This window comes from Doryrhamphus excisus, chromosome 8 (assembly GCF_030265055.1).
Source record: "Doryrhamphus excisus isolate RoL2022-K1 chromosome 8, RoL_Dexc_1.0, whole genome shotgun sequence".
NCBI lineage: Eukaryota > Metazoa > Chordata > Actinopteri > Syngnathiformes > Syngnathidae > Doryrhamphus > Doryrhamphus excisus.
The window spans coordinates 5703566-5724950 of NC_080473.1; the positions used below are offsets into that span (position 1 = coordinate 5703566).

The 21385-nt window shown below is 41.8% G+C and overlaps 1 protein-coding gene across 3 annotated transcripts; it reads left to right on the forward strand.

Annotated features, from left to right (window-relative positions):
- Nucleotides 1–326: 326 nt before the first annotated feature.
- On the forward strand, nt 327–21125 carry vaspb (vasodilator stimulated phosphoprotein b). 3 transcript variants are annotated; one of them, XM_058079744.1, is made up of 15 exons: nt 327–461; nt 551–846; nt 12624–12795; nt 13684–13864; nt 14001–14067; nt 16515–16612; nt 16708–16976; nt 17400–17518; nt 18015–18066; nt 18171–18198; nt 18256–18307; nt 18463–18519; nt 18909–18981; nt 19056–19113; nt 20001–21125. In XM_058079744.1, exons 2-15 carry the CDS (start codon nt 842–844, stop codon nt 20033–20035), a joined length of 1266 nt encoding a protein of 421 aa, XP_057935727.1. In that variant the 5' UTR covers nt 327–461; nt 551–841; the 3' UTR covers nt 20036–21125. The 3 variants fall into 3 exon arrangements, with proteins under 3 accessions (XP_057935727.1, XP_057935728.1, XP_057935726.1); XM_058079743.1 differs by having other exon boundaries at nt 395–846; XM_058079745.1 differs by lacking the exon at nt 18463–18519 and having other exon boundaries at nt 392–846.
- The last annotated feature ends 260 nt before the right edge of the window (nt 21126–21385 follow it).

A 21385-nucleotide genomic window follows, 5' to 3' on the forward strand; every position in this document is an offset into this window, starting at 1 on the left:
ATGTGTTATACATAGTTTTTAAGGTAACAGAACGTAAAAACGCTAAATCCTACCCAGGACTCCAAACGGTTGAGAGAGGGTTTCCCAAAGTGAGGCACATGGCCATTAAAGAACCCTGAAGTGGGTTTTTACTGCATTGTCAGATTTTTTTTAAAGATAAAAAAAATAGTAATGTAACAAATGATGATACTATAACACTAAAACACAGATTATTACCTATGACCCAAAGTTTTATCTATATTCATATACATTTTTATACATACATATACATTTTTCAATTGAATTTACGCAACAATTGGGTTTCTTCAATCACAAAAGGAAGTATGCTTTTTCCGAGGCGCTGTGAACACATCAAAGGACCTCACAGACCTCTTTGAGGCTGACGGGGCTGGGTCACACTCCAGTGAGTAGTTCACAGACTCAACGAGCGGTCTGGGAGGGAAACACGTCTGGCGAAAGAGGTCAGAATCCAGAAACGTAGCCAGGGGTGAACTTTCATTTATTTATTTTTTGCCTTTCGACAGTATTTACGCGTATTTCTTGCCGGCAGGAACCGACTGTGAGCTGGTGATTGGACTTGACAAGCCCGCTCCGCTACTGTATCCACTCCCCCTCTTCCCTCCCCCTCTTCAGCCCCACACAACCAGGAAATCGTCGAGGTGTGCTCGGTTTATCCCGCTAGTAGCTACCCCGTCTGCGGGTGTAGATGCGACTCTCCTCCGTTGAATATCCTCGTGTTTTGAGGGGTTTTTGGCTTGTTCGAGTTTAATCAGCAGGGGCTTCCGCTTTGAAGTGAGCCCAAAGTTGCCCGCCAGGAGAGGAGTTTTACTCCGGCCGAACAATGAGGTTAGTAACAGCGACTCAAATCCCGTCATGTTCATTGTGTTTCTTGTTTGGGGCCATTAGTTTGAACAAAGGCGCAGGGTTACCATTCGACATGTTTTTAAACAGCGCCTTTGTCAACGTTAAAAAGACCTCAACACCAACAACTCTTGCTTTCATAGTGTGCTTTTTAAGCTGTTTTTGGTGACCTTTGCGAGTGAAAATCAGGAAGCGTGTAACCGTCATGACAGCCCGGTCTACCTGTTCAATCTTTGCAAAGCTATTCCCAAGTAGTTGAACAGGTCAGATCGACGTTGTGTGCCTTTCAAACATCCCCGTGTTGACTCTCAAGCGACGTTGTTTGAAAATATGTCACTGTAACTATTTTACCTCGTTGTGGTCAGCAGAAATGTAGTGGAATCTAACATTTACGTAGTCTTTCCTAAGCCTGCAGGATCAGCGATTGCCCCAAAATACACACAGTTAGTCTTCTGTGTGAATGCATGCATTTCATTACCACACATAAAACAATGCATCATCTACTAGTATTTCTCTCTCTTTCTCTCTGTCTCTCTCTCTCCCACAGCAGCAGAATTGCTCAGTGTCCTCAAATTCCACATCCTGTCACAGCCTGTGTGCACTTGGAAATTACATGCTTTGAAAACCACCACTCCTCACTTAAGCGCCCCCACCTCAGCACTGATATGATTCTTGTTCCTCGGTTGTAAAGCAATGAGTAGCTTGCTCCATTTCATCACTTGTGATGTTTAGCAAGCTTACTGTGGAAATGTTTTTTTTTAATTGTGGGCCACAAGCCTGTGCAGTGCAATGCAGGGTTGGTAACCTGCATGACTAGTTTTTTTATTTTTATCTCGCCACTGCACTGTAACAATGCATCTTGGCTTACGCACACGATTGGTCCGTTGTTTATTTGTTATTGGACATATTTCTTCTTTAACACTGATAACAGAGTTGCATAAGAAGGCAGCTCGGAACTACACTCAGATAACAGATGTGAATGCAACTATTTATACTGGTTTTTATGTTTCTGGTCTATGTTTCTGGTCTCTGGCATGGAGGTGTCATGCACTCTCAGGTACCACTTCATGATGCAGAAACTACTCAACAAAATTCCTTTAAACTTTCTGCACGGGGGGGGGGCAATGGCTTAGGAAAGACAAAAAACAATTTTACAATCTTTGTAAATAGTTTTCAGGTTTGGACTGTATCGCTTTGATGAAAAGTTAATTAAATGGTTAATTTTATTAAGGTCACACTGGGGATTAAAGTAAAATTGTGATGAAAAATTAAGAATAAAGTTGTGTTATCACAAGAAAAGTGTAATGTTACACAAAATATTTTTGCAAATGTGCGTTAAGGAAAATAAAGTACATATTCCATCTCATTAACAGGCACGTCAATATTCCCACGTTACATAAACAGTCTTTGTAGAGACTTGGCATCTGTTAATTGTTTAATGTTATTAAATGTGTTCAAAACACAAACCCAACACAGAAATGCGTTCCTCTCTCTCTCCCATTTGTGAAACAGGCTAACGTGCCACTTGACAAGATTCTCAACAGTCTTCAGCTTAGCACGTCTTTACATTTTTGGTCATAGGAAATACTACTTCATTATCAGGATATTTACTGTGTGGCGCTACTACTATGCTTATACAAATCAAAATGGATGCTTTCATCACGAATTATGACATGCAAGCCTGTTTTTTGGAGAAGGTTTTGTCCAAACTGTTTTTCTTCTGTTCTTGGTAAAGATCGGATGATCTGCATCTGTATGGTTTATTTGTAGCGAGGGGTACTCGTCAATTTGAGATAGGCCTCTGCCTATCAACAAGGCAGCGTCAGCCAGAAAACCGCCCTGGCCTTGATATGTTGTCACTCTTCTCTCCCAAGAGATAGTTTAGCATAAAAATGTGTGTGGTAGTCTCCCTGAAATACTCCCCTCGGTCAACCATAACATAGTCAAAGTCCCTTGAATCTCCCTTTTGCTTTGTCTCATCAATCTCCAGGAATACAGGAATACATTAAAGTACAACCAAAGTTAATTTGCAACATTTTGCTATTCATAGTACAAATAGAAAAGGCGGGTGACTGCTGGTACGCAACTGGAAGCCTTTTATGTTGGCATCAAAGAAAAATCAAAGAGCAAGTTCTACACAAACCCCAAACAAGTTTTCACAGGAAATTTGGATTCAACTACAAATTGAATGACTTTGCTCAATGTTTCCACGCTAGCGGTAAAAGTAGTCAGACACATGTGTACACCATGATGATCATGCACCATAAATCTAGTTCCCATGACTGTAAAGAAGAGATAAGAACTGTTTTTTCAGTCAGCACGCAACACTATATAACCCGGCCTACTTCAAGTTTTGGGGCTGCAGCTGTATGACATTATGGTGGACTACTGTGTCTCATGTTGGGTAAAGGAATCATTTAATGCTCTTTGATTGGGTTTGCTTTGCCTCATCGGTAGGGTTGCCTGGTTTGGTTTTGTCCTGGGCTGCTACTATGTTGATGTAAATCTGTACAGCAATCTGGCATAGTGGACTTTAGACTCTTGACTTGGTGCCAAAGCACCGCTGCCAATTTTATTTACTATGTGACAGTTCTGCCCCCGCTTCCTTGCTGGAAAACAAGAAGCAGCAGAGTAATAATAGCATCTCTGATGATCCTGTACCGGCCACCTTAACTATGACCTCACAGTTGGTTGCACGCCACTTCAGTTTTTTCACGCCATGAGCGGCCCATCTTGCTTTCTCTCGAGACCGGCCTTCTCTTGTTGTGGTGGTACCTTGCTGAGGCGAGGACTGGAATGCGGCTTCATGTTCTTTGTCATTCGTCCCTGTGGAATGTCAATGTTGACCCACAACTATAGCCGGCAGGTCAAAAGTGCAACCGTTTCTCTTCAAATGAGCTCATGTCTCAGCGGCGTGTTTGAAACTTTTCAGCTGCCTTTTTCGTTACAATTCTTGCCGTTTCCACACTTTTTTTTTAGATATTGTCATTGCACACACAGCAGTGAAATTGCCAACGAAATGTTGTTGCCTTTCTTTATCGCTGCATGCCATAAATATAAAGTCATGGACAGAGGTTACGCTAGGCCTTCATAGTGGCCAAATTTGGCAGCTCTTAGCCGGTCATTAAAAACAACCATCTATTTTCTGTGACCGTGCAAACTATTCAAGTAGATGACAATTGTCATGTAGTACTCCTTGCTGTTTCACCAGAACTGTGCCAAACCACCTAGCAACAGAGGAGATTGGCTGGCGACCAGTGCAGGGTATACCCCGCTTCTCGCCCAAAGTCAGCTCTAAGTAGGCTCTATGACCCTAATGAGGATAAGCGGCATAGAAAATGGATGCATGGATGTTTTATGGTTGACTAATGACTATGGGCTATTATTGAAACACTTTGAAAAACAATGAATGTACATCAGTGGTGCACGTTATTGTCAGATAACTGCGAACTATGACTGACAATATGTCACCAAAAAGCAATATTTGACTGATTTTTTTGGTCAATGTTTTGTCCCTCCATGTTATTCAGCAGAGTGCCTATATATTCTGACTCATGTTAACCCTATGTTCAGTGGCACAGGAAGTAGATCCACGTTGTGTATGTGTCAGCGTTCGTGTTAGCGAGGTGATTCCAGCCTACACTCATGACTCATGGACTGGATTTCTAAAAAAAATGTTGTTATGTCTGCGGCTTGATAGCTCGGGTTTGCATCTCAGTGAGTTCTCTGTGCTTTGTTTAAAAGCCGGAAGCAATGCCAGACTGTGCCCCCAGCCCCCCTTTGTATTAACATTCTTAACTCGGTGTTGTATTGATCAACCTTAAAAGCAGGACAAATAGCCGCCTTGGTCTATTTTCTGTCTCAGCTTTTTTTGTTTTGCTTGGTAGGCAGCTCCTATCTTGATCTTTACAGTGTTGTTGTCATAACCTTGATGAAAAACCTCCTACCCTAATGTCCCAAAAGCCGGGAGCTGTTATTGAGGGAATTTATCAACGTTATTGTGCATGCCCATTTAAAACTCCACAAGATGTAACCCGTTGCTATTGCTTCAACGGCAGTGTGTTCATGCCACAGTGTTGTGTAACATCTTTAACAGCAGCTTCTGGTGTGTTGTTCCATGCTTGTCTCCACTTGCTGTAGCCTCACTTGCACTGTCAGATTTTTCTTGTGAAATGTGATATCTAAAGGCTCCTAGCAAAGGGTTCTTCTTTATAATGCATCAGAAATATTTTCCACTGCATCGTTACACCGCAAAAACGCATATTTCCTCAGAATGGTGTGACAAAACTCCCCCGTTTACAGAACTGGAAATTTCAGTCTTGAGCAAAATAGCTGCACTGTGCTGTATTAAGCAATACGATAATAAGTTAATTGTGGGAATTCACATGGATTCAAAGCAGTGGCCTTATGTCATGCTTTGTGAGTAGGTACATGTTGTTCTTCGAACTATGGTGCAAAAGTGTGTCTAATGTACCCACACAGCTTAGTGAGTCTTGTCATTGTCGCACTGTGAATTTGTCCCCCACCACACACACACACACAGACTTTCCTGAAACAGTGTACCCCTCTAGGTCCTCCCACCTCCTATGCTCATAAATAGGCCATTATACAGACCTGCCTCTTGGATTAGACGCTTTGCCGCAACATACAAAACCTTCTGTTGTCCCATTTTCCTTGGTGGTGGCTGCTGTTTTTCTTTCTTTAATGGCTGCTCTTGGGTATTATGTTTGAAACTCATTTTTCCACATGTAAATGACATATGTGGCGTTGTCTGTGTGTTGTGCTCAAAGACACATGCTTGCATACGTGTAAAACAGGTCATAATTATTAAGACAAATGCCAGTTATGCACAAAGTCTGGCCAGGGCTCCTGCAGAGACGTTTTGCTTGATGGAGGTTATGGTTTTCATCCGGATGTGCTCATATTTTGCCCAGCCGTGCTTTGTTACCTTTTGTGAAGAGCTAAAGACTCTTAAGTTGCAGTGGGTGTTTTCTAGAGAGCATTGACCCATGCGAGAAATGACAGCATCAAATTTTGGGGTTTTAGTAACCACCAAGTACTAATAAATAGTAAATGAAAGTACCATCGAGGCTATGTTCAGTCCCTTGTTTTTCGCAGTTAATTGAGCTGACACTTCAACATCAATAACTCTTGCTGAACAAAGGTATGATGTGGCTCTTTGCAGTAATAAAATGTGACCCTTGATCACGCAACTGTGTTGCACGTGTGTGAACAATGCGTTTTTACAGCTAAGATGAGCTGCGTTCAAAAATGAAGGTGCTTCTCGTATTTTTTCACCCGACATTGTAAAATGTTCCTTACATTTAAAAGCCTTAAAACATAATAACATATATTGAGTATATAACGATGACAAAAATATCTTATTAGTTAAATTTTTTGAAAGTACAATGTTACACTGTAGTTGTTCATATAAGAGTATAATTGATTTTGGAAATAATAAGAAAACCATGGAATTCCTAGATATAAATTATTAAATGAAACTCTTATGAAGGATTTATGTTATCATTGTCATTATCTGTCCAAAGAAATGTAACAGTAGTGTGCAGTAACAGTAGATCCCTGCTTTTCCCAGGGGTTACTATCAAGAACCATCAACGAATAGCGAAAACCTGCAAATAATTAATAGGCCCAAATGTCATTTTCAACAGCCCCGGGATTGGAACCACGCATCAAGTGCTTTATACACACTATAAATCTTGCAGTCATGCATGCGCTCGGCTGTATACTTAATGTCTACAGGGCTCTAATAATGTTAAACTGAATTTAGAAAGTCCAACTGTTTTTCCAACTACAAATAAAAAAAATCACATGTATTTCATCATATAAAATGGAAATGACTGTCTTGCAATATAAACAAGCGAGGACTGTGGAGCCCTGCTGTTGATGTTTTTTTGTTTTTACCAGAGCTAAATGTAGAGATGTTTGCATCACAGTGCAATCTATTGCATAGTATCTACACATAGTTGAGATATTGTGGGGATCAGCATGGCTAATGGCTACTGGACACTAGCGAATTCACAGGGTCAACTGCATAATGGATCATAATGGAAAATGCTCATCTTAATTAGAACCCATCTTTTACACATGACTTAATACAAGATGATGTATTCAGTACAAGCTGAGAAAATATTGAATTTGACCGAATCTGGCCTGATTGATGGCTTTTTAAAATGAGAACCTGTTTGGCCTATGCTGAATCATAGCTGTTCTAAGGTTATTTTGGTTCATGAAAGGTAACTTGAATTAGACTATTGTTACTGGGTCTCTGGGGGCCAAAGATAAGGTGCAAAAGTTCCCTAGACGTAGTGTGACTTTGTCATCCACTTGAATTTCAACTGAATTCCACACCTCAAATAGCTAGTACATTACTTGAAAGTACATTTTCCACTTATGCTAGGTAAAGTGCTTAAAAACATGAGAACTGTGTAAAAGTCACAGTAGGTCAGCCTCCTTCTTTGGGCTGAACAATAAAGGATATGCTCCAACCTGTAAAAGGAATTGTGCTCACAATAGGGAAGGACAGAGGTGAGCTGGTTCCAAATATGGGCATTGAGGGTACCAGTTGTGCTTTCCTCAGAGTCAGGAAGTCTCCTCTTCAAATGGTCAACTGATGACATATTGGTGATTTTTTTTTCCTTCTGTTTGCCAAAGTCTGTCTAGGTTAATGCTGTCACTGCTCCATAAACAATGCCAGTAAGAGGATGAGTCAGCTTGCAAAAACGCGGAGGGTTTTTCTGCCTGGATATGTTTCAGCGGACAATATAATTCCATTCATGCAGAAGATACTGAGAGGAACTAAGAATAGTAGTCTGGAAAAGCCAGCCTGCAACCTGCGTGTGTGTGTTTCCGTGTGTATGTGTGCACGTGCGTGCGTCTTTGTGTGTGCGCTGCATGAATTGAGCGGTGCATTTTGTGCTCGTTGAGGCGTAGCAGAGCCTTCAGTCCACAGTTGCTAAACTTTTTGGTTCTTTGCTAAATCTGAGCAATCACACTGGCAGATAAATTATGTTGTAATCGTCTGTGTACATCACATATGACTTTAGATGTTGGCCTAATTGAATTGTGTGTAAACCCTCCAATATCACGGTTGCACAGTGCCGATTTCAAAGCAGGTCGACATAGAGGAAGGTGCATTGAGGTACATGTTTCCGCTTTGAAACGTACATTTCCTCTTCTCATTTCTGTCGACACTGCCGTCTTGTATTTGGACTTTCCCACTTCATCTGCTATTCAAGTTGCTGTAGCAGAAAGAAAGGGACATTTACATCCACACCTTTCATTTACTGTGTGATTAATTTTTTTTCACAACTAGAAAGCCTGTCATATTTTAATCTCGTGACATGCATACATAATTTTTCACAAAATAAGTTAATTTGTTGTAAAAACTAGATCGAAGCCAGCCCATTTTTGAGCCGCCATCGGAGTAAAGTTTGGGGACATTTTTTTATGTTTTTTTTCCATGTAAGAAAGTGGGGAGCTTCACCAGCCCAGAATCCAGTTTACTTCTGAATAATAAGTGGGACGAGAAGGTTCACCATCATTAGGTCTTGCATGCAAGGTGCAGCCGGCATATTCTGTTCTTGTTTGCCAATTGTTGGTCAAATATTACTATTATATCCCCTGGCCTCTTCTTTGTGTGGGATTCACTTAAATAATAATAGCTCCCTGAAGCAAGGGCATCATTAAAAAATAGTTGGCTCTACACACAAGGGCAAAGAGTCTTAAATAAGTGGAATTAAAATCCCAGGGACCTGGCAAAAGCCATGAAGAGACAGTGAATCGGAGATGCTGTTGGCATTAATGTACTCTACTTTAGTGTCTGGCCTCAGTCTGCCTAATCTCAACTGTATTCCACGTATTGTTTATTTAAAATGGCAATCCAGCTATGCCCAAGGTCACCTGCAGTTACGCAACAATGAGTTCTATGTGCTCTACTTCCCTTTTATCATACAGTAAGTCAGGTCTGTTTAGTCGGAGTATGTGCTGCCATGTTGCATAAGACGAAGAGTCCCCCGTGCAGATCTTGTTAAATTGTTGGATTTAGAGAGAGAGAGAGAGGCTGGAGGAGGGAGGAGACAGAGCGACGAGGCTTGACCGGGCTTGCCAGCACTGTGGCAAAGAGCTGCGAGAGCCTATACTCCCTTATACAGACATTTCCAAGAGAGCATGTTCCCCAGGCTTGCACTGCAGTTTCCTGTTAACCCCTCGCTGGCCAAGGAACCACAGAAGGATGGGGCCAGAAAGACGGTGTTTGGAGTATGTTTATGCCATGAGCAGACTGGACGCCTAGGGTTTGTTTAGATTGGATTTTAGGCCCCTTTTTTGGCTTTTTTGTTGAGAAGACCACAGTATTCTTGGAGAAAAATGTTTTGGTGATGGCAGAATAATTATGCTTATACTACTCCTCCTGATAGTATACATACCTGTATCACATTACTTACCAGACACGTCACATATACACAGACGAATGGTAGTCAAGGGAGAAGCATAGTACCTTCACGACATACACTAGTTTCATTTGTTTTGGACCTACTTAACTAATTACATAGATGTCCATCACATGTTTACACTTGGACAATTCAACATGTCCAAAAAGGACTGGAATAAGCAGAGCGTTTTTAATCCTACCCCTTTTCCACATCTCAAAGATTACTGTTCACGTCTCCTCTAAATATTGCCATTTTGTCTTTGTTCAAATTTTTGAAAACATTTGACTGTTTTTGTCACACAAGCATGCACAGCATACTTTGCTACCAATGTATGTACTAACTAAAAAAACCCCGCTAACGCTAAGTCTGTTGGTTATGGTGTCAACGTCATTGTGCAGCTATTTTCAACAGCTCGACTTTGGGTGTATGCGTGTTCGTGTTCTTTGACTTCATGAAAGATTTTTGGTTCGGTTTGCCACTTTGTCAGTGGGATTACGCAAAAATAAAACAATTCTTACAAACGTTTGTAGAGGGGTGGGGCATGGGCCAAGGAAGGACATATTGGTGTAGATTTGGAAAATTGAGCTTCACTTTTTGCTGTTACGATCTGCTTCCATTGGGGCCAAGTGGGAGCCAGCGATATTCAGGGGAGGCACAGCATTTTCTGAAAGAATATGGATTAAAACAATCTCAAGAGTCAGTTATGCCAAAGGCAAAGTCCATTTTTCTGTTGGGAGAAGGCCACCATGCAACACATTGAAGGCCTGGAGTGGGCTCCAGAGGCTGAACTGAGTACCGTGCTATGCCAGCTGTGGAATATTTCATCACAAATGATTCCTACTCAATCCTTGGTCCTCTTTAGGCTATGTACCCTGTGGGTCAGATGACAGGTGTGAGGGTGTCTACACCGCCTAGTCCGTATATGCACGCACCACAATGGCTTTTAGACTCTCTCTGTCCGTAGATCTATCAATAATGCAGCTGCTCACTCAGTCTCACCCCTGAGCCATCACTTTCTGTGCCATTAAAAATGCATCCACTTCCCAGTCCAAAGTGTCCGTCCCAACCCAGTTCCCATAAGCCCTTTCTCTTGACCGCACATCAACATCGTACTCCAGGAATCCCGGCACTATTTTTTGATGTTTAATCGTCCAGGCGCAATCCATTTTTAACCTGATGGATGGAGCCAAGGAGACATTGGACAGTCCTTGTAAATTACCCCCCCCTCCCCCCAATGCACAGCACTAAGATGTTTGGCATATCAACATGTGGAGTCAAATTAATTAACAGATTAGGTGAAACTCAAACAAGGTATCAATATGAGCCAACAGTGCAAGTATATGGTGTGTATATATATGAATTAATTCACTTAAATGATCTAACAAGTCAATACTTCATGATATATTCTGTATCTGTTTATTATACAATACTTATTACTAGGGGTGTCTCAAGATATTAACCCTAGCCTCCAAACAGGTACGAAAGGCTTTGGTTCCATAAACCAACGGTTTGTTCAAAGTGAGCCCTCCCTGGTACTCATACAGTCATTCCCTTTGTCTCTGAGGGAAGGCGGGGCCACTAGCATACACACAGCAGAATGTTGCCTTGTGAGGAGCAATGCAAAGTAATGTAGAAATTAGGAGCGGGAAAAATGATTGCAAAGCAAAAGCCAAAGCCCTGGTGTGGGACTATTTCATTCAAACTAAATGAGCAAGGTGAGCCCATAAACGCAGACGAGCCGAGGAGTAGTTCTCAATAGTTTTCTGTCATGCCCCCAGTTTTACCATCTCCCTCCAATTTGAAATACTATCAACCTGTAATGCTTATTTATGTCTGTACAAACCACTGTATGAGTTTATGAGTTGCAGCACCAGCATTGTTCAAGCATGACTGAAGATAATAACAAACCTTTGAAGATATGTTATGAGTACCCCCCCTGTCCCCACACCAGACACCAATTACCAGTGCGATGCAATGACCAGTTGCATCCGCAGTTGACTGATGTGAATTTGGTCTCATGAAGCCACTTCAAAACAATTGAGTCACAGTGATGCTGTTCTGTGTTCTCCCAGTCCATGTGGGAGTATCTCATTGATCGATCCGGCTGAATCAGTCCTTATGTGGAGGGGTTTGCAGCAGGAAGTGGGTTGTGCTGTGGAGGTGTTGTGTCACAGGAAGTGGCAGATTGTATCGTGGATGGGACAGATGGAGGAAGAGATGGATTAAGGAGCAATGGGGGCAGAAGGGTGGGTGAATAAAGAGGAGGATGAATAGTAAAACTGGACTTGGCAGTGGGTCGTCCTTTTTTTCTGGTCCTGTTTCTTTCTCTTGTGTGCCATGTACTTGTTTGGTGTCGCTGTTGTTTTAGAGAATTGCCTGAGTCGGTTACCTGAATGTGGAGATGACATTTTTGTTCTCCAAACTTAGTATTAAAGGGATAGTTCTGATTTTTTTTTACATGAACTTGTATGACACCCCCATAAGCAGTGAGTTCCATCAACTGAGTTCTGGTTGGATTTCAGTGCTGAGGAAAGTAGTTCCAGCTAGTTGCTGCGGACAGTTAAGAGTTTGGCTTCTCAAAACGATATGTTTAAAAGCATGATACATTTGCATCACAAAAATGGCTCCTGTATTTTCTCTGCCGTCGTATCACTTCGCGCTCCCGCCTGTCCATTGTTATGCACATTGGCTTCACTGGTTTCACAGTGTACTGGCGGGATAGTGAAAGTATACCAGTCTGACTAAGCCAAAGGGATATCATTATGAACCGGAATACACAGATGCCCAACTTTGTCAGACGAAGTTTGGTGCAAATTAGCTAGTTATTACCTGTGGTACTCTAACAACAGAAGTCAAAACACGTCTCATACCCGGTTCTGGGTGTGTAGGAATGTAATCCACATGGCAAATAAGATCCCTTTAAAGTTAATTTGTAGTTTTTCCTGCCGTGATGTAGAAACAGGTGGAAGATTCCTGAGATTGACACAACTTCCTGTCTTTGTCGACCTCCATTGTGGTTGTGCCTCCCATCTTGTTTGCAATCAAACCTTGTATTTTGTTTCCCACATAATAATACAGCACATTATTCTATTACTTTGCCTCATACGTACATATGGGGCATATTATATACTGCTCTCATGCAATAAATGTATCTGATGGTAGTGGCAGGAAATTACCAAATAGAGTGTTTGATCTCGACGGGATGTTGATTGGGTAATGTCTGAGAAATGAGAGGCTGTGTCACTGTCTGCTGTTATGGCTACTCTATATTGTAATTCCAGGCATACACTAATTCCATGTCCTCCGTTCTAGTGAGTCGAGTATCTGCCAGGCTCGGGCCACAGTGATGATCTACGACGACGGCAATAAGAAGTGGATGCCGGCAGGTGCTGGACCTCAGACCTTCAGCCGAGTGCAGATCTACCACAATCCCTCCAACAATGCCTTCCGGATAGTGGGACGCAAGATGCAAACAGATCAGCAGGTGCGGTGGCTGGCATGTACAGTAATTCATTTCTTATTGCTACCCGTCTCTGTCATATGGCTTGTGGACATACTTCTAATGGTACCGCCACACCACAGGGGTGCGTGATGACCACAAAACCGGAAATAGGCTGCAAAGTAGCGATAGCTTTGAAATGTCTCTCCACCCAGCTACCGCTTTTCTTTTACACACACTGCAGGAACGTCAGAACATATCACTAACATTCAAATTCAGGATCCCCAGATCATGACTCATGAGATCGCATTAGATGAAGTTCAGTAACAGGAGTTAAGTGAGTTTAGAGGGATCTATTCTTGTCCTGCGTGCTCTCACTTTGCCTGCTGTCTCAGCGTCTCTCCGTTTAAACATTCACAAAGCTAAGTGTTCCCCAGAGAGGGAGTCTCAAAGTGGATTATGTTTCCTGTGAGATAGTTAGCCTGGTCAAGCATTTCCTGTGACAATGTAGGAAAGGGTTTGTTACCCAGTCTGGACCATTTTTCTCTTCTGCGTGTGTCTTTATCGTAGAGAAAGTGGGGAGTCTTAATACCCGATAGATAATGCAACTTTTTTCCCTGCTCTGTATGATATTCACCCTCGCCTCTAGGTCTGGGCTCTCTGGAATCCAGAGGCTGTGAAACAAATAGTGAAATGGGGTGTCAGCACATTCAGGCAACACTCAAAACCACAACATTGTTTCCCTCCGTATTGGTCCGCTTGATGCCACCTAGTGGATTGAATGAGTGATCCATGATGATGAAGGAAAGACAGCTTGGTGCTTTAATAACTGGAAAATCTCCCGAAAACCACATTCATTTTTTAAATCTTTTGCTTTATGTGGATTTAGAGGAGAACGTCATGTTGTTGTGCTTTGATCTTGTACCCTCGCAGGTGGTTATAAACTGTCCTATTGTGAGAGGGTTGAAGTACAACCAAGCCACACCTAATTTCCACCAATGGCGGGATGCCCGACAGGTGTGGGGACTCAACTTCGGCAGCAAGGAGGACGCTGCGCTCTTTGCCAATGGCATGGCGCATGCTCTTGAGGTGCTCAACTCCATCGCAGATGCAGGTGCCGCTCGATTTAAACACTGCATAAGTGACAATAGAATAACGGAATTGTGTATAGGATTTCTGAGAATCTTCATTCATCCGTTTACTTTGTATTTAGTATGTGTTTTGTCTTTTTTTTTTTTTTTTTTTTACAGGCTATGCAACCCTTCCACGGCCAGTCTCAAATGGTCCATCTCTTGAAGAGATTGAGCAGCAGCGGAGGTATGAAATCTTAAAGGGTCCCTGACATGATTCAGCAACTTTAATTTTGTCCACATGCATTTCTTTCCCTTTTGTGCGCATCACAACGCAATAAAATGAGTCAACATGAGCTTGTTAACAACGGACATCATCGGGACACACCTATTCTGACTATGAAGCCTTCTTAAAAAAACCCTAGAAACATTTGTTGCGTCTTTGATATAAATGCTGCGATCATGCATGAACACGTACACTTATGATAGCATGTAATAGTTGCAGTATCTTGCTGTATTTTGATTATTTAAAACACTACTGAAAATAGGTGTACAATATTTTAGCAAGATTAGTTGAAAAACATGGCCACCATCAAGCAAAAAGGTCTTTTTTACGACACAAGCTGGACATGGCAACAAATTGGCCATGCTCTTTCATGAAAAGATCTGCTATAAATTTGCTGTTGCTCCTGTCTAGTCCATAAATGCATTTTCTCCATTTACTTGATTTAACAATCAATAGTCAATCCAGGCCGCCTAAGCCTCTGCATTAGTCCTCTTGGAAGTTTTGCACACTAGCATACGCAAAGGATTTGAGGGCATTAGCCTGACACAGCTAAACTCGCAGTCAGCCCCTGTAGGTTAAAGGTTAAATAGACAGCACGCCGGACACATCTCACATCAGCTGCACATTCTCTTCATCCATTTATCTGCTCCTCCAACAGAGGCCATTATGGTGGCACCATACATGCCTGCACAGACTTGGCATTAACCTTTTTAATCTCGTTTGGACTAAAAGCTTTGTGATTGGCCAGAGAGGCTGTCCATCAAATTACTGTTTGTCCTGGTGCTTGCTGCCATGCTGTGGCTTAGGGAGTAAAGCGCTGCTATTAAAACCTTCAAAATCCATCACAGATTTACAACCGGGTAGATGTTATTTACACTCGTGGTTTTATGTTGAATGAGTGCACAAATAAAAGAATGATACACGTCTACTCATGTCAAATGGCAATATGGAACGGGTTTAAATTTTAAAGCGATATAGACCTGATCAACCCTCCCCCAAAGCTTTCAGTCACATTTAAAGTGACAGTCACACTGTGTACACTCTCAAGTGGCTCCATGTTTGCATTGTATGCACGCTGTGGTTGCATGCAGCTGTTGTTGCAGCATGCCAGATGTGATGGGGGGGGGGGGGGGGGGCTGCTCTTAGTCAAAGAGAACTGAAGCAGCTCGAATTAGGCCACCGTGCCCATCTGCGGACTTCTTAGTGACCACGACCTGTGCTGTAGACTTTAGGTCACTTTTTAGCGAATCCTGCACAATGCAATGACTTCAGTGGATTGCGCCTAATACTTTGGAATAACAGCCGCAATGTGTGTTTTGTCACTGAAACTATTTTTTTCGTGTCTGGCGCTCATACTGACACATTTTATGTCAGCCAATAGGGACACCAAACTTCTTTTCTCCTTTCTTGTTATAGCAAAATAATTGTATGAATGTACTTAATCTGACTGATCATGGTTTTCAAATTAATTTCTCATGACTAATCACCATTTGGAACTATAAAAATATGCCATTTTCAAACTTATTCTTTGTATTTATGATTATTTAGGCCATGCATATTAAAATTAAAAAGACGTTGTGATGTTCAGTGTGTCCTTTCTACATTTCACTTCCTACATTTCTGAAAGCGTCACGGTCAGTCATCATACCCTGTAGCCTCTTTCAAATATTCAAAATAAAATTTAATGAAGTGAAACCTGATACAAAAGTTTCAGTTTGAGTCTTAAAACACATGAAAAAGGAATTACAGTCAAGTGGACAATGAAATATTTGAAACGCAATGTGGCTGAGACCTCAATGACACAGCAAAAAACAAGTTAACGCAATGTAATGTAATGTAATGCAATGTTAACGGTTAATGCAGTGAATGTGGAATAGTAGTATGTGCTGTTGCGCTTTTGCTTACATGGCCATAATTCTAACTGAATGTACAAATAATGGTAAATAATCTATTTGGAAAATGTACTGTAGTATCTCCCCTCTTGAACCCTCAAATGTGAGTGGCTGTGCTGAAGAGCTTCCCGCTCGCCACACTTGTTGAAGGTTGAATGATTGTGGATCACCCGTCTTCTTGGTACTAGTTGACAGTGAAAACTCTGCATACTGTGGTGCTTTTGCAAAAGTTTGATCACGTTTGTGATGTTAAACATTCATTGCTGCTACCGTGTCAACAAATGGCATGTAAAGCTGAGATGACAACAGCGCTAAACTAAATTGCGTCATACTCTAGCAACTGCGCTGCAAAGTTTTGGCGTTTGGATTGGGTCTGAGTGGTAATATTCCACGCCCCCGCCCATGTCTGACTTATTAAATTTGGCCAGTATCGGAGCTATACTGATTATTGGGTCAGGCCGTCGGAAGTTTAGAGACGGCTAATGTACAAGGTGACAGTGACTTCCGTGTCTGCAGGTTGGAGCAGCAGAGGCTGGAGCAGCAAGAACGTGAGCGACAAGAGCGAGAGCGTCAGGAGAGAGAGAAAATGGAGCGAGAGCGGCAAGCTGCAGCAGGTCCGAAAGAATAACCAACAACCCAACATGTTTTCAGATCTTTAGGGTGTGTTATTGCGAAAAGATGCACTACCATAATCTGTCTTTTTTTGTAGTCTCTGTTCCTCCAGCGCCACCATTGGCCCCTGGTGGCCATGTTCCGCCACCGGCTCCTCCCCCTCCCCCCTGTCCTCCTTCGGGAGGTGGCATTCCTCCCCCTCCAGGACCCCCGCCGGCTGGACCCCCATCTGGAGGACCGCCACCCGGAGGACCGCCACCAGCTCCACCCCTGCCCTCTGCTGGAGCCGGGGGGCTTGGTGGTGGTGGAGGAGGTGCGGGCTTGGCGGCTGCCTTAGCAGGAGCAAAACTTCGCAAGACTTCTAAAGTGAGTATGAAGAATGAAGTATGGCTTGTCAGTGATCACATTAAGCCACAATGTCAGCAATTTTGCAGTGATACAGCAGTGTCTAATAAAGTGATGGCAAGCAATACAGTAGAGCAATATGAGTGCACGCTGGAGGTGGCAGGTGAGGAAGGGAAAATGACATCCAATTCTCATTGTAAGTGCATGTTGCACATTTTGTACATTGACTGCTAAAACCAATCCAGTGCAGGTCAATATATGCTAAGTTATCTGATCATAACGAGTTGTGGACCGAAAACGGCCCCCAAGCTGTATTTTGGATAGCACTGCGCCAGTGCATATTGGGTATTTCATGAGACTTTGCAAGATAGAAGCATTGTGGTTTGCTTCAGTTTGATATGGTATGCAAGTACTCTTATTGTGTGGACCAATTTTTGCTCTCAGCAGGAGGATGGATCCTCTGCAGCTCCAGCAGGCAGAGCAGACGCTAGCCGTAGCAGCAACTCCTCTATTGGAGGAGGTGGAGACCTGATGGGTGAGATGAGTGCCATCTTGGCCCGAAGGTATGTACTGCTGCTAAAATAAATAAATATATACATATTTGTTTTCCAAAGAAAAACAAAATTTCATGCATTTAACAAGCAATTTTTTCCATTTCACTAACATTTTTATCCATTTCACAAACAATTAAAATGAATCAGATGATTTTCAAAGAAGGATGTACATTTTTGCATAGAGGCCTACTATCAACAACTGTCAGTCCTCTGCATCAGTCTCCTGGTGCGGCTGCTAATCCAAGTTCATCATTTTATAAGGCTAATAGATGATTAGAAAAGCCATCTAAAAACTAAAACTAAAATCTCTTACCATGCTGTTAACTACTCCCTTCAGAGAGCAGCACAAACTGGGTCTAACAAGGACAGAAAAACGATGCACAACTGTGCAAGAGAGTGTGTAGTTTAAGACAAAGATATCTCAATTTTATTTGGCAAAAATGTTCTTTAGTTTTCTACTCCTGGTTTGGCCTAAACCCCAATAAATTGCCTTGTTTTACATCAGGAGAAAAGCTGCAGACACTGGAGAGAAGCCACCAATGAAGACACAAGACAATGTACGTAGCCGCACGGAAGAACAATGTGCCACGAAACGATTGGCCAAAAAGACTCGTCTGTGAAATGACTCACGCTAAACCGTATCTTTGTCTTTTTTCCACAGGATGACTCAGAGCATCAAGGTCAAAGTGGTGAGTAGTATAAGATTTGCCCAAGAGTCATCCTCTTTCATCCATTCTCTTTGTCAGACATCGTGAGAAGACCATGGGAGAAATCATCATCATCATCAACAATGTCCAGGTAATTCATGGCTGCAGTAGCAGACAGTCATGCATTGTGTGTATGTGAACTCACCCTCCGTGTATCCCTTCATCACTGTGCATGTGCATTCCAAGTGAATTTGTGAATGTCCACCATTCCCACCCTAAGAGTGTATGTGCATATGTCACTAACAGGAATAACTCCATTCCCAAGAGCATGGACCCCATCTCCTCATTGTCCCAAAGTTCCAGGTACACATGCTGTCACCCCTGCTCACGACCTTCCTTCCACCCACCCACGCTTTTCTTCAAACACATTTTACAGCTGATAGATACACAAAAGCATGTATGTTTCCCTGTCTGGCTATCGGATACTTTATGGTCAGTGCTGCCCCCTTTTGGTCATATTACTGCTCTTTTATAGCTGTTGGAATGGATTGGTTTTGCCTATTACTTAGTATGTATAGCACATTTATGAAATGTCAGTATCTATTTAATGTAACCAGTTCTCGACTTCATAAAAAAAACTATGAGAAGATTTGACTAACTTTGTAGTACCCTAGCAGCTCAGCCTTCCAGTGCTTCTTTTTTCCTCACACGAAGACCCCCGATTTTTCCATATGTGTTCTGTCAATGCACAGGGTGAAGCCTGCAAACAATGGCAATGATGCAAGCGGACAAGTGGACGAATCAGACTTAGAGAAAATGAAACAGGTATCTTAATTGAGGATCTTGAAGTCTCTGCCAAATTATACATTAAAAGTGACAGATTTTTTTGTTTTCTGTAGGACATCCTTGAGGAGGTGCGGAAAGAACTTCAAAAAGTAAAGGAAGAAATAATCAAAGGTGAGATTAAAAAAAAATAGTGCTACCTCATACAGTGGATGTTTACTCAACTGCAGAGTAGCACGTATCTATTAGGGGTAAAGAAAGCTTTATCAAAGGGAGGGTTTTTATTTTCAGTGGCAATTTTTTTTTCAATACATTATATATTTTAATTAAATTATGAAAGATCTGGAGTGCTGTGGGAAATTATCCAATTTCACTTCATTGGTTGGAAATTCTCCTTTATTGAGTATAAATAATAGACTGGTCTTTCAATGGCAGCAACATACAATGACAACCAAACAATGTAATACTCAACTAGATGGCAGAATCAGCCATTTCAGTTAAATATAATATAGCCGACAAACACAGTGATAGATGAGAAGTGAAATGAAGTTTATAGGATTTACAGAAAGTGTGCAATAGTTATTTAAACAAAGGTAGGAAGGGGTATATATTTGAGTACCCTTGCAAGTTGTTCTTCTCTTTGATATTCTTTGACGAATAATAACAGTGTTCATCTGCTGTATGATATATACCTGGAATGGCTGATCCCAACAACCAGTGAATTATAAAGGAAAATTTTGAAAATTATCCGGGTGCCCAAATGTTTTCACACCACTGTATTTAATACTTTCCTGTGTAGCCACCTGTCGTAGAACAGAATAAGTCATAGCACACTTGGTGGTGGTTTACTTTATTACTAAACTGATATTTTTAACACATTGGGCAATAATAGTAGTCACAGTAAAATGTAATGATTGCCAACTTGTGTTCTATTATCATTTGGAGTAGTGTTATTCAGGGAGACGCTATGTCTTAATTAGAGCAGAGCCCGTTATTCGGATATACTCTATACTCCTTAACGTAATCTCGTCACTGATGGTTTTTTCTTTCCCACTTCACAGCCTTCATCCAGGAGCTGCAAAAGAGAAGCACATAGTTGCGATGTAGCAGAGGGATGTGATGGATGGAGGCCTGTGGGGACCGTTGCTCCACTGCGCCCTCTATGATGTAGCCCAGGGATTTCTCATTTTTGTCTTCTCTCTCTCAGACACACACATACACACACACTGCTTTTGTGTCACCATGCACACATGCTCTTCTTGTAAATGGTAACCCAGGGAACTGCCTCCTCAGGCCGCCATGCCACTCATTCAAAGATGGCTCGCCAATCCCGCTTCTCTCGCCATTCGTTTATCCTCATCCCAATGTGTCCTCTGTGGGAATCAGTCCCAGCCGCGGCACCCGTTGTCATTTTCATGTCAGGAATCTATTCTGCTACGTGTCCCGGTCTAACAAGACACAAAAGCAGTATTCAGGGATTCAAGGTATTGGCCACATTTGTACTGTAACAGCAATATGCCCAATGTTGAGGTCACACATCTGCTGTTTTATTTCCATTCGTGCTAATCTGGAAGATATTAAAGCAACCGTTGGGATTAGATTAGAGAACCCTGACTGCAGCTCCAAGCCTTCACTGCTGTGGGAAGAAGAGCCGAGCAAAGTGGTCGCCCATGGATAAGCGGAATGCTGCATTGCACTTCCTCTGGAGTTGGGTGTGAGCGTGTGCCACACTGCCTTGACAGACTCCGCCACCCCCCATGTTTGTTGTTGGCCAGTGCAGTGGTCTTAAACTGTAATTCTGCTGGTTCTTTGTTCTATTACGCTATATTTTCTACTTTTTCTGAAAAAAAAAAAAAACATGGCCATGAATAGGTCAATTAATTTGGCCATGACCAACTGCCTTGAGAATAAATATATAAATATATATATATATATAAGGATAAATATATATTTGTTTTGAGGGAAAGTGTTAAAAAATGAAATGGTTTTTCTATTTTAATTAAAATGACTGGTGAATGGGGATTTTTTTTGTTTAATTTTGATGATTGTTTTCTTATGAGATGTTGTTTTGGGTTTCTTTTTCTTAGAGAATCTAGGCTTTTTACACTGAAATATAAAGAAAACAGCTTAGAGACACTGGATTAGAAATGCCTTTATAGTCCAATACAGCTGCTTCTTGAAATGCATTATTTTGTCTCAAGTTTTTTTCCAGCCTGTTTTCCAACAATTCTACATGTTTCGTCCATGTCTTGCAGAAATTCAGTGGAGACTAGTCTTTACTGGAGTAGCATATTTACATTAGATTATTCCTTTATTGCAGGTTTTATGCATTAAAGGGATCTTCTATACAGCACTAGTTTAGTTGATACATCAGGTGAATAAGTATGTTGTATTCATGAGCAGGTAAATTACGTAATGTTTTACACATGTTTAGTTTAAAGCCGTG